Below are 14147 nucleotides of genomic sequence, written 5' to 3' on the forward strand. Positions count from 1 at the left end.
CACCCTTCAGTAAAAGTGAAATAGGAGTTAGCACACAGTCATCAGGTGCCAAAACATGGGAAAGAGCTCTGCCAGAGGGCCAGGCATGGGACAAACTTTAGACACATTTTAGTAACACATGTAGTGCTGCTTTGAAACAAGCAGGTTTGTAAGCAAACAAAATACTAGATGGGAGACTGTTTGAATCCAAAAGTGTGGATTTCTTTGTCTGGCATTCATTGGGTGCTTCCTTTAACTTCTTCTTTTCTTTGTTTTTTCATTAGTTTTCATTTTCATGTCTCTCCCGTTACTTTTTTTCTGGCAATGGAAAGATACAGAAGTGCCAAAATATCAGGAGGGAGACTGTTCTTCTGGTATTTATAGCCTGACTAAAAGCAGGAATTAATGGAAATTATGCTTCTAAAAAATAAAAATATAATGAAAAAGGTTGATATAAAATGCTTTAAAGGTAAAGAACTTCACTTAGAATTTGCAACTTTTAAGTTGATGCCTTTTAAGTAATAGATTCTTTCATCCTTATGATCTTTGCAAAAATGACATAGCTAAACTCCAACAAATAACAATCCAAGCAATAAATAAAAATTATTAATAATAGTTAATGAATTAGTAATAAGTGCTTTTGACCACAGAAAGCTGTAGCAGTTGATGTACCTGATCAGGGTGAGGCTTGTGTAGCCCCATATCTCAGCAGTGCTGGAGGCCAGCATCAATAGCTGTAGGAGAAAAAACAGGAGAGGTAGAATAAGTTGAATAACCTATAGGTCTCATAATGAGTTTTAAGAGTTGTAAATGGGTGTTTTTATTTGAAGCATGAGACTCAATAGCTTGTTCAGTATTTTCAGTCTTGGCAGTTGTAATTGATAACAGATATAATTGATGTTACTAATACCATTTTTAAGTAGGAAGATATTTATTTATGAGCGTTCAGCTTCTGCTTTACAATGTGTATTACATTTATTCTATAGCTTTCTTTTAAAACAACTGAACTTGACAGAGAGGGGTAGGCATTCTCCTTTTTAACTGTTCCAGTGTAGAGGACCTATGTGTTTTCTTGGCAATCTTCATGAGTTTTGAATTGTATCTTTTATATCTCAAGTTTCCTTCGAGTGTGCTTGCCTGCTCCTAGCTCTGTGAAAGTGGAATTGCCATAGTTCTGTGGAGTTCTGTGGAGCCTTCAAAACAAAAGGGTTATTTAAAGCCTGGTTTAAAAACCTAGTAAGAAAAATTGCTTGTAAAAGAGGCTTAAGTTCATTTTGCAGTCACTGTTTTAGAGGAATCTGGGAGGATTTAGAGGAATCTCATTTCTATAATGAGTTTTATTCTGATACAATTTTTTTTTTTTTTTGGCACAAACTTTATGCTTGAAACTGCTTTATCTTTTTATATAAGAGGAGTCAGGTAGAAAACTGACCTAGCCTGCACTATTATGTACATTCCTTAACTTTGAATTGGATTTCAGTACAGGTATTTAGAGAGCCTGTGGAATCTAGGATTTGCTCAAAATTTAGCAGCATTGTTTTAATACAGCAACTTTAAAAAAAAAAAAAAAAAAAAAAAGTGAGAAGTCCTTGCATTGACCTGGGAAGTTAGAATTAAATATGTCTCGTAAATATGACTATTTACAAAAAATACATATCTTTTACTCCAATTTCAATTCACAGAAAAAAGACAAGTCTTGAACACTACACAGACATTCACAGCCTCTCGTATGCAGCATCACCCTAGCACAGAGGACCTGGTGTAGATACAAGGAGAAAACTGCTATAGTGGCTTGTCCCTAGTGATTTTAGAGTGGCTGTCACCTCATGGGATTAAATGCCTGCTCATACCTGCTGGTTTGTGGAGGAAGAGGTAGCCACTGCTCAGATTTTGCTCTTAGCAGGTGGTAGCACCAAGCAGTGGGTGAAGCCAAAGTCCTGGTAGGATCCTACAGCACAGGCACCTTCTTGTGCTGTGTCTGGCGCGTGGAGAACCAAAAAGAAGTGCTTTGAAGCTTCCTATGGACTTCTAGACAAAGATTTACAAGTGATGGAATTTCTCTGTCCATCTCTTTCTTGGCTAAAAGGCACTTTCTTTATTGCAGGAAAGAGTAAGTTAAAGTAGTGTGGGAGGAGCTGGTTGGAGATGAGCAGCTGATGTCAGTATATGTAGAAAATAAATCTATTTGTGTTCCTTGGTCACATACTTTTGGTATTGACATTTTTCATATAAATTCTTTTGTTGTTTTTTTAAGCTGTAGTTTTTAAACAGTACAGTTTTTAAACTGTAGATCTGTAGAAAAAAAATCTTACTTAATTTCTTTGAGTGTTGCAAGAGATACAAATAGGCTTTCTTCACTTTTGCCAGTTTGCCATTCACTGCATCAATAAATTCACCTGTGTTATCCTCCATTCTCATTTTAGCTGACATTTTAAAGGAATATTTGAAGCTTTTGAATTCTTGTGACAGGATTCGTACCCAGAAGTGGGATACATAAGTTTTAAGTATTAAAAATATATTTATAGTTGAGTTATGCACTGTTATCCCTAACTTTACAGGATATGTATTTTGTCTGGGTTTTTTCTGTATTAAAGTGGCTTTCAAGTTTATCTCCGGTCAGTAATTCACTCCTTATTTACATCATCCTTCCTTCCTGAAATATGATGATTATTTTTAGCATCCAAGTTAAAAATCAGCAGCAGTGAGTTGCTGGCTGACAGGATCACAGAGCTGATGTGGAAAGCACTTCACATGAGAACGAGAAAAGAGAGAGAGAAGTGCTGGGCTGCTTTTCAAGTTGCTTTACAAAAGAAGTGGAGTTATCAGAGGTGGCTTCCCAGAAGAGCATCGCGATATCAGGGCTGCCATAGAGAGCCCTCTGCTGCCACCAAGGAGTGCAGCAGGAGGGTCTGTGGAGGCAGGAATTTGTCTGTCCTTGGATGCAAGTCTCAAATGTGTTTGGAAAGAAGTCTCTCAAACATGTTTCACACAGAAATGTTTTTTTAATTTATCTTGCCCTAGCACCATGTCAAAAAAATAATATATATAATGTATATATGTGACTTTCTTTAGGCAGAATAACAACTCTTGTTATCATGATTGCAAGATTGTTGTAACCATAGTTATTTTTTATCTGATGGGTTTGTAGAGATGATGCCTTTCACTCTTTTTTTTTTTTCCCAGCACAGATTCCTAGTGGGGATAATTAATTTGCATTCTAGAGAGTCTGAGTGGTCAAACATGGCCACACTCCCCTGCCAAGTCACCCTCCAACAGAGCTCTAGCTTCATGAGCCTGAGCTACCCCCTGAGTGGGTCATTTTAAAATCTCAAATGGAATGTAAAGGCCCAAACACTTGTGTTAGTTGGCTTATTTTCTGTATCCCATCTCCTGCCTTTCTTTTTTGTCCTGTGCACTGCTGATGTGTATAGTCTCAAAACCAGTATATAGTGCTTAAATGCAGACTCAGTTGTTGGTGATGTTTTACGTATGAATAGTGGAATCCCTTCTGAGTGGTAAAGTTCAGTGGGAGAAATGATACAAGAGATGGCAGAAGGGTTGCTTTTAGTAGTAACTTTTTACAGTAGTACCCACAGCAGCCCTAAATATTAGGGTTTTTTTTTTTTTTTCACAGAAGGCTTTCAAGGAAGAAGTCTTATTTTCTGCTTTACTACTGGAACTATGGAAATGCTGATCTGTGAAACATATAAAGTTGGGTACTTCAGTAGTTTCAACTCTATATTAAATATTACTTTAAACTATTATGTTCTTCATGCAGACCAATTTCTCTAAAGCAATGTCACTTTCTGTTCCCTACAACATAAGTCACCTGGAGATGAAACAGAAGTTAAGCTTTGCTTTCAAATTACCACTTTGTCCTTTTCCACTGCTAGACTCCCCTTTATGTCACAGCCACCACAGGATGCAGTTGTGAGCTACAGAATTTCTTGTTACGAGAAATTTGTGCCATCTGTGAAATGCGGACAGGGCACAAAGCAAAGCTGCAGGATACATATAATACATTGTTGCCTGGAATTTTCTATGTGGTGGACCCAGAGAAGCACCACATGAGTTGGCTGTACTTCTTCAGAAAAGTGAGTGATAAGATCCTAAGATTTACCTACAATTCCTGAAAGAAAAATTTCTGTTTATAATTTTTTACTATTTTTACTAAATATTTAGGCCTACACATATTAAGCAGTGATATATGCAGAATTAAACATGAGTATAATTTATATAGATAGTGACATAAAAAGATATAAATTTAAAAAAAATTGAAGTAAGAGAATTTGGGCAAGTGTCTGGATTGAACTTTGAGCTGGAAATTGCCATTGCTGTACTCATTGTAATACAGTCCAAGAGAATACATGAGAATATAGAATGAGTGTGCAAGCTGGGCATAGATAAGTAACAGAAAATAAAACTCAGATACATGAAACAAAATAAGCTGATGGATCTGGCCTGCATTGCATCTTATAATATTCCCTTCCTCCTGTCCTGGCTGTGTAATTTTACAGCCAGCATTTACAGCCACCTGAAATTTTCTTTATTCCAAATCAGCAACTGTCAGCTGCATTACTTTGCAGCTGGGCCCAAAAGGAAGTTCTGTGGCTGCTACATCCTTTTGTAGTAGGAATGATTAATTCTGTGACTTCTCAAGCAGGAAAATAGTCCTATCTATGAAGAGAATATTGTGCATTTCAAATGACTCTACCATACAATTGTAGACTCACACACCAAAAGCCTTTGCAAATGCAAGAATAAATGGTGCCATCCAGACTGATCTTTACTATTGCTTGCATCTTAAAAACAACAAAGAAGGGTATTGGGAGGGAAAACTAGTAATACTCTAGAGCACTAATCCCTAGTTAATTATATTCTCTGAGAAAGCTACATTTACTTTTTTCAAAACATTCCCAGTGTACCATGAGGGCTATGTGTCTGTAGATTTTGACCCAGAAGGCAGTGTCAAATTCATTGAGTTCATCATAAGAACACTGCATTCTGCCAGGATATCAAAATTCTAGATGTCCTGATTAGCATAGGATATCATGCCCTCTCACCCCAGAAGAAAAAAACATTTAGTTTCTTGGTTATGGGATCTCAGCAGGCATTGCTTATGACAGGAGTAAAAGTTATTCTCTCTATGTTATGTTTCTTTAGCTAATGTTTTAAATATTGCTTAGCGAACCTAAAAGGTCACTTGAAAGTCTTATTTTTATTGTCACTGCCTCCAGAATACATTCCATAACTCAGTTTAATATGATCCGCAGCAGGCCAAGAGGTTTACAAGCCAAGATATTATGTCTAGTCCATTTAGAGATATGACAGAGTTCAGTGAAGAGGGGAGAGTGAAGATCTAGTTTGAGAAGTGTAATTTTGCCATGCCTATAAAACATGGAAGGAAAATACCTCTCTGCATTCACTTTTGATGACTGAATGTGTTCATGACCTTTCCTAAGGTAGAGGAACCCTACGAAGCACTTTATGAGGAAATGGGCAAATGTCTGAGGACATCTGTTTAACAGCATGTCAAGACAAGGTTCATCCACCTCCCATAGCAGTCCCTGCTCCTGTAGTAACTCAACTTGCTCCTGGCTTCATCAGCCACAAGCCTCTGTAGTCCACAAACCAGTGCAGAGAACAGGAGGGCAGGAGCTTGCTCTTGTGTCACTAGTGATACAACATCTATCTACTGTGTCTTCAGATGAGGAAATGTACTGTGAACAATTTACATTAGTTACAGTTTTCATATAAAGATAGCCTTTATCAGGCCCCTGTCATCTCCCTGAGTACAAAGTACTTTAAACTCCAAGTGAATTATCTGTGTCAGCCCATCCTGTTACATTGCAGGGACAAGAATTCTCTCCTTTGACTCTGGACCATGGTTCTGTCAGCTGTGGTCCGTCCAGTTGCCTGTTGATGGTGGGCAGCTTTAATCTTGCCAGTGCTTTGCAGCATTTTACCCCATGTGTTTCATTTATACCAGTTAGCAGCTCTCAGCATTTGTGGGAAAAGATTTTTTTACATCTTTGTTTTTTCTTAACCGTTTTCTTGAAAATCTCATGATGACCGCCAAAGTCCTACATTGTTTGGAACTTTTTTCTCCTGACTGCTGGCCACAAAAAGCTTAGGTCACTGGGATAGCTTAAATCCAAGTTTCTCTCTATTATAAGAGAGCTGAGATAAGTTAAAACAATGAAACGAAGAATGCAAAGAGATTGTTGTTATTTTTTTTTAGTGACATCTGGATATGTCCCACAGATTTACTGAGGATTGTGTTGCAGTGACACAAAAATTACAAACCTTGGGTTGGTCTCCATTGTTTGCATCATAAAGCATACCCAGGACAGGGCACTTGTCCTTGTTAGATTCTGCAGAAAGTATTTCTTTTTTTTGAGTCATCTGAGACTTATACAGGAGGTCCTCAGACTAGGACTTGAATGTGTTTGAGAGGTAAGTATCTGGAGAGTCAGAAAGAAATCTTGCTTATGTAAAGAAGACTAGTTAGTTTTCTCCCTTGTTTTTCCATGAAGATGGTTTCTACCGTGGTATTTTAACTCCTGATTATGACTTCTGAATATAAACTCCTGTAATTTTCTTCAAAGAAGAAATATATTATGGTGAATCCATTTAGCTTTTATGTAACTGAGGCTGAAGAAGGAATTTAAACGACTGTGTTCTTCTTGGTGGAAGTTAAGAGAGGCACACGTTTCCCTTTCAGTTGTAAGATGGAGTCTAAGCCCCAGTTATTTGTGCAGCAGTAATTGTACTGACCTAAAGGAAGTTATTCCAGATGTATATTGTGATAAATAAGACCAGAATTTTTATTATTGCAGTACATGACCAGCATTAGCAGAGTACCTCGGTTCTTAATGAATGTTTAGAAACAGGAATAACAAATGCTTGTTCCCTCACTCTTCTTGTTCTACCATCTGGCAAAAAAAATAACTTTGGTTTACAGTCATTATTGTGCTCAGTTTGCAAATGTGAGCGACTGTGTTCTGAGAGAGCTGGAGATAAGTGTGAGAGCACTCATGAATACGTGTTGTTTGACACTTCTGCAAAGCATCTAAAATATGGAAATTTATTCTGCATTCAGTTTCCCAGCTCACTTTTGCCTTCAGTGGAAAGATGTCATCTAGACAGCCATTCTGTGAAACTTCACTCTCCTGTATACATATATTTTCTCTGATGATGGGCACTTTCCTTACTTCAGCAGTATAGCTGCTGTGGATAATTCATGTCCACAGAGGAGGAATACTCTCTAAGGGACCAATGTCCAGTCCCACTTTGAGTCTATTGAGAGTGATTTTTGGTTTGTCTCTGGTAAGATCTTCTGAAAATCAATTGTATTAGTCTATATGAACATGATTCTATGGTCTGCCTTTGAATGTATGATACAGAGGATGCAGAAAAACACGTGTTCAAGGGAGAGGCACTGCAGGCAGGTAGGGAGGTGAACTGCACAGGGAAATCTTTGCTTTTAATGAGACAGAAATGTTTTGCTGCCGCTTTCTTGTATTTGTTCATTTACTCCTGATAGATTTCATTTTGATATAGAAATCAGCATTGGGTGATTTGCTGAGACCTTAAGACCCTAAGGTATTTCTTAGCTGATGTCCAGAAATTGAGAGTTGTCGTCCTGGACATTTGGGTATCAAATCTGAGACATATTAGAGAGTGTTAGTGATGAGGATTGTCTCAGAAGTACATGTGGGTTATTCTGCACCATGGAGACCAGAGAATTATTTGAAGTGTATTGCTCTTCTGATCATACTTTTTTAGTCTTTCTTAATCTTAGCTTTATCAGCTGTATTTAACCTTGGAGTCCTTTGTTAAACACAGAAGATGCTGCTGATCAATATTCTAGGAAAAAGTGGGAGTCATAAAAAGCATCCATGCAGCCTCCTAGAGGTGTTTAATAAGTCTCCAAGTACTGTAGGTGAAAGGACAATGAAGAAAGATTTTCAAGTAAGGTTTTGATAATGGAGGAACAATTACACACGTGGCACACCCAGCTCAGTAGCTGATGAAAGCAGTTTGACTATCAAACAGAGATCACATTCATCCAACCTGCATGGTACCAAATGTTCAACTACTGTATTTTCCCTTTCTCTTATCCTTGTGTTTTCTATACCAATCCATTCCCTTCTCTCACTCCTACTGGACCCTTGAGTATGACCACCCAGTTTCAGCTACATGGACTGAATATCCAAATAAGCTACAAGTCTTAATTGTGCTAAATGACAGTGGTGCAAGAAGCCCTTAATCTCTGTCTGCAATGGGTTTTCTGAGAGTTTCCTCTAGACTTCATTATTTTGGGGCTCTGAATATATTTTTTTCCACATAAAATCATTGTTTATGCTTTGCATGCAGCTTCAACTTTTGAATGTGTGCTTTGTACTTGAAGAACATCAAATTGTGGAGTGAATACCCCATTTGTCTCTTGAGGAAAAGCCCATTTACCTGAAAATTATGGCACCAAAAAAAACCTAGGACACTAATGCTCAGTGTGTGCAGTCATGTAATCTCTTCTTTCTGAATAAAATAGGCAATAAAAAAACATTAAATTTTTTGTAAGCTAGTGTTCAGAACACTTCATAGAAAATTTTAAAATATTTTGGTCTAAATTAATCATTTAAATTCAACTAAAATGATGCTGACTACAAATAGCAAAGATTACTATTATAAGGCTAGGACAGGGAAACATTATAGAAGAAAGGGGAGCATGATGAAGACAAAAGTTTTAATTATTTGAATCAACCACAAAATAGGCACATTTTAAATCTTTTCATTTTGGGGGTGTTTTACACCTTTAAATGGTCTCATAGGATTTAATAGTGATAAATTCAGTTAAGCCTTATAAAGATCCAAAAGCTCTTTTAAAAAATGTTTATCAAACTACAGAATAATAGGGCAGGTTATACTTTCCGTGGATTCAAAATCAATTGTTACAATTTCAGAGGAAAAATTACGTTAAAATGCTGTGGTATTTTTCCTTAAAAGGCTAAATGTCAATGACAAATGTATTTTCCCTATTAGGAGTTGCTGGGTACTTAATGCTCCCAGGGATTTAGCGTAGGTCATTACTCAGTATTTATGAATTTGAAGCCCTGAGTACATAGCATTTTATTTATTTTTACTCAGCTTGCATGTTTACAAGGATTTTTTTTCAGCCGAGGGTCTTGTGTAATTATTGCTTCTAATTGTTTTCCTTTTCTTTGTTTGTTTGATGGGTGTTTTGCCTTCTTTTGGAATTTATGACCATCCAGTGAGAAGGACATTAAAGAGTGGACTGACACCAGAAGAAGCCAAAGCACTGGGCCTCATCAGCACCTCTGAGATGCAGGTCTGACGGCTCGAGAGGCGGCACCAAGAAGCACACAGGCTGACAACCCTTTGGTGTAGCATTGACCTGCCAGCCTCCTCTGCTGCTCCCAACATCCCATCCTCTGTTAGGTCCATTTTAAGAAGCAAGAAAAAGCAAAAAACCCCACAGGCAGGGCAGAAGAAGCAGCACGTGCCACAGCTCAGCACAACATCCAGACAGGAACCGAGGAGGCGTTTGGGTGCTTGTAGGTGGAAGCTGCTTCTGTCGTGGTGCATTGGTGTGGGTAAGAGGGGGCTCTCTCTGAGCTATCTGTGATGTGAGCTGTGTTTCTGTTGGCTTTCATTGTGCCCTGTTTTAGTCGTGGTAAATGTAGAGCATTTTGTCAATGCAAGGGACAGTCCTTAAAGAGGCAAAATAAGTCCTGTTACAGCAACCCCGATTTTCCTGAAGCAGATTCATGAAGCGAAGGTGCACGGTCTGTGCAACCCTGTGGTTTGTTTGGGTTTTTTTTTTTTATTATTTTGCCACCAAAGAATGTAAAAATGTATGTGTACCTTTGTATATGTACAGAATGAATGTGCGGATGTGTGCGTGTATCTATGCACATACAGTCATGGTGTGAAATTGTGCTCCTGCTGAAGCAAGCTGGACCATGGTTTTCACTCTGGGGCCTTACCATTCCACCTGGACAGGAGGAAAAGAATGTCTTTTTGTAGAAACTCAGTGTTATTCAATGAGATTAACCCCGTGGGGCTGGAGATGGCCTGCAATACAAGTGGAAAGTTTAGGATCCTGAATTCATATGTATTCATTCATACACACTCATACTGTACATAGCAGCATGCACAGAGAGGAGAGGAGACTGGATACCTCCCTCTTCTTGAGCTATGGTTGTACTGTGCATTTGTACAGGTTCAAAAGAGATTTATGGCAACAGTTTTACATACTCGATACATGCTAAGATCAAGAAGTTTTGTTCACTTGCCTGTGCCCTTCATGCTGCTTTTCTCTGCTGCAAGATAATGTGGTGGTGATTTTACTTCAAATTAATGGATCTGAATACGAAATGACCCTGCTAAAAGCCTGCTGTGTTTTTGCTGTTCTTTATTTTTTTTATTTTTTTTGGGGGGGGGGGGGACTTATCCTTGATGCAAGCGGAGAAGGTACCACAGTGAACACTCCAATATGTTTTCCCTTATCTCACTGTTTTATCACTGCCCTCAGCATGTGTCTTTGAATAATATTTAGTCAACTCACCTGCCTTGAAGTGGAGGATATATGCAGCAGTGAAGATTAACTGACCACAGTCCCCCTTGCCAGTGCTGAAGCATTTTGAAGAGAACTGCAAATAACAACATAAAAGGGAACTTTTTAAGCCAAAGTCTGCATATGATTGATAGATCCTCAAGGATGCACAAAATTATCTCTTTCCATTGCCTTAGCCTCAGAGATTAAGGGTGTGTCTGTACAGCAGTAAGAGCTGAGGCTTCCTTCAAGCCTCAAGCTTCATTGTGGAACTAGTTAAGTAGGGTAACTAGTTAACTGGGTCCAATTTTGGCTGCAAAACACGCTTGGAAAGTAGGATTAATTACTGGTCTGTGCTGGTCTCTTAATGTCATAGCTATGTTGCTTCTGGCACCAATCTAGGTTCATAACCTCAACAAGTTATTCTACTCTGCCCTCAGTAAATACAGAATAATTGCTGAAGATTGTTCAGGATAGTTAAAGCAAACACCATAAACTTTTGAAACCTTGGTCATTTATCAAATCACACCCTGAGCATAGCATCCAAGTGTTGAGAGAACCAGGTATCTGACAACATTCAGTGAGATCTCTAGGGGAACTTCCTATCTGTTCTGTCCCTCTCTTGATCATAAAATTTCATTTTTCATTGCTGTTGCCTTGAATCTTCATATGGCAAAGTCTGTGGGTAAAAGGGTCCCTAATGAGCAAAAGTTCTCTAGTATAGCATTGAGTTTGATCTGATTTTCCCCTCAGCTTGTTAAACAGTCAGTTGTACAAGTAGGCAAAAGGCAGTAGGTGTACTTAAATAAAATGTGTTGGGTATTTGAAAGCTATGAAAAGGAGGAAGCTGGTTAAGAAACAGAAAGATGTGGCATATAATTTAATCTCACTGTAAAATAAGCAAGACCTATGAGCATCTGGATTTCGAAGTGGATGTTTACGTGCTGCTCTCTGTTATGGACTTTTAAAATCTCTCTTAGGGATGCTTAGAACAAAGAAATGAAGGTAATGGGGGTTTGTGGAGGTCTTGGAGGTCTGAAACAAGAGAAAGACACCCTGAGTGTAAAAGTTGTGCTGGACTGTTATGCTGGTTAAATAATAAAATAAGCCAAAATGTAACAAAATGTATTTACATTGACACAGGTCCTGTATATGATGGGAGGGAGAAAAGCAAACAAGTTTTTAAAATGGAATGTTTTAATTAAAGTATGCTGAATGTGCAAAGTAGGTAGCTTCTGGTGACCACTTGCTAACAGGAAATAAATCTGTGTTTTATTTAGACATAGTACAGCATCTTTGTCTGAAACATAACAAAGCTGATGAATTGCTAATAGATAGGGGCATATGTATTGTCCAGGAATTGTGCAAAAATTGTGAAAAACTTCAGGTACTCCTTATCAAGGAGAAAAATAATCTAGGGAGTGGGGTCAGGATAAATTGAATTTTTTTTTAAAAGCAGGTTTCTGTCAGATTCTCTTGATGCAGGTGTCTTAACGCATGAAGCATGTTCTACCTTGTCCATTTTTCCACTATGTTTTTCTGTATTTTTCTAAGTTCCTGCTCTGTAGCTGTGAAGGATAACTAACTTTCCTGAAGGATAACTTGGTCTTGTGATGCAGTAGTATACAGTAAGAATAATTCCACTATTCTCAGTGTTTATTGGAACAGGATCAAACATGGTAACAATGCAATAACTACAGAAAAGATTTCCATTTTGGTGTCCCAGGGTGCTAACCTGTACGTCGGCAGCGTCTCCTCCGGAGCCTGCTGGGAATAACATTGTGGGAATAACATTGGTTTGCCTCCATCTAACCAGTGGATTCCAGATGGAATGAAGACATTTGTTGTATTTGCATGCCCTTGTCTGTCTTGTCTAGTGAGGTAGTAACCTTCAGGATTTTAGTTGCTGCTGCCTGCCCCTCCATCATCAAAAGAAGTCACCGTACCAGGTGTTTTAAAACGTGTGTGCGATATTCATTGGGTTTGTGACAAATGCAATGGTCTTGGAGACACAATGTGGTAACACGTGTGGTTCCCATTTCTCACTTAGAGATCCACAAAGGCTGTTTTTAAACACTGGCAGCCCTAATAACTACCTCTCTTCTCTTTCTCATAGTACCAGTCAGCTGCATGTGTAGTGCCCAGAGTTTTCTATCTCCACCAAGCTCTCAGAGTCACTGCTGATGTTTATTTCAGCACCCATCTGCTGCTAATGACTTGTCTGTCTGTCTCCTTAATGCCATCCTGATTTGGATGCTGAAGTAAACTTGGGCATATGAAATGGCCACCAAAGGGAAGCCATCCTAATTTCCTTTCATCTCCCTTGGTGTTTAAAAGCAGACTGCATACAAATACTTTGTATTCCCTCCTCCCAGCTGAGGCATAACTTTCAGTAGCACTTATGTGGCTGTGGTGAAGAAACACCCCCAGGGAAGGCTGTGTGCCACAATCAAGAGTGAAAGATCACTCACAAAAATTAAATTCATCACTCTTCACCTTTCAGTAAGGCCAGGCACCAGGCTCATGGATTCCAGATGTTTCATAGCCTCTTGGCTGCTACATGTGACCCTTCTGTTTGATAGATCCCTGTCTGTAATCCAAAATCAACAAAAAAAATGTGTTTTAATGAAGGTCTCTCTTACTGCAATAAATACTGGAAACAGCATCAAAAGATGTTTTAAAAATACATTTATTTTTCTCTTTTAGCCCTCTTTTATTGTTAATCTTTGCAGTGATTGACTCTGTCCCAGAATAAGGCATCAGATTTTTAGATAGGCTTAGATTTTTTTACAAGGCTTTGGCTTTAGCTTAACAGAAAGTCATGTGAATGTCTAGATAAGAGTTCGTGTCCTGGGTTTACAGAAATTTGGAGTCAGAGTCTTGGTGTGACTGTACAGCAAGGACATCCTGCAAGGTGCTGCATTCCCCTTCAAAGTATTGGATAACATGGCAGGATGGCACCTTAAATCCCGAATGTGATCTGCTTTAAATGTGCCCTGGCAAACACTAAAAGCCATTGAGAAGTCACAGCTGAGGTCTTCAACATCTACTGCAAACCTAAGGGGTGCAATCCCCCTGTAAGTGCAGCAAAGGGTTCCTTTTGTCATCCCCCAGTAGTGTAGCAAGTGTATCCAAAATGCTTTAGAAACTGTCAGGCTGATGGTAGTAGCCTGGATTGGTTGTGTGTAGGCTGTGTCGTTGTTGTTTTTACCACACTTTGACCACACTGAGATGAAATGAGGATAGGGTGGCACCTACCCATCCTCTCCCATCCTCTATTCCCCAGCTACAACCCGTGTTGTACACGCTGCCATCCTTTACCTAAAGGATGTGCAAAGGCAGAAGGTGTCAGGCAGAAGCACAAGCATATTCCTCTCCTGGTTTTCCCTGCAATACTCCCACTAAACATGCACTGCTCCCCTCCTCAGATTCAAGGAGGGTTTTATGCCTCTGTGTGTAGGCAGAGAGCCCAACCCCACGCTGTCTCGGGATGGTGGCTCCCTCCGTGTTTCCAGCATCAGGATGCAAGTCCACAGGGAAAACTGCCAGGTTGCAGGCTCTAAAAGAAAATAAACTGAAGTATTTGAAA

The 14147-nt window shown here is 38.9% G+C and overlaps 1 protein-coding gene across 17 annotated transcripts in view; it reads left to right on the forward strand.

The window, feature by feature from the left end:
* Positions 1–12005, forward strand: part of FHOD3 (formin homology 2 domain containing 3) — a 383672-nt gene extending 371667 nt beyond the window's left edge. For all 17 annotated transcript variants that reach the window (XM_071736789.1, XM_071736782.1, XM_071736783.1 and 14 more), the window contains one exon: positions 9255–12005. Coding sequence is in view for 16 of the 17 variants with exons in the window: in XM_071736782.1 (XP_071592883.1) it covers positions 9255–9337 (83 nt within the window). In the remaining variant the exon portion in view is untranslated. The remainder of the gene's footprint in view (positions 1–9254) is intronic.
* The last annotated feature ends 2142 nt before the right edge of the window (positions 12006–14147 follow it).

This window comes from Heliangelus exortis, chromosome 2 (genome assembly GCF_036169615.1).
Source record: "Heliangelus exortis chromosome 2, bHelExo1.hap1, whole genome shotgun sequence".
NCBI lineage: Eukaryota > Metazoa > Chordata > Aves > Apodiformes > Trochilidae > Heliangelus > Heliangelus exortis.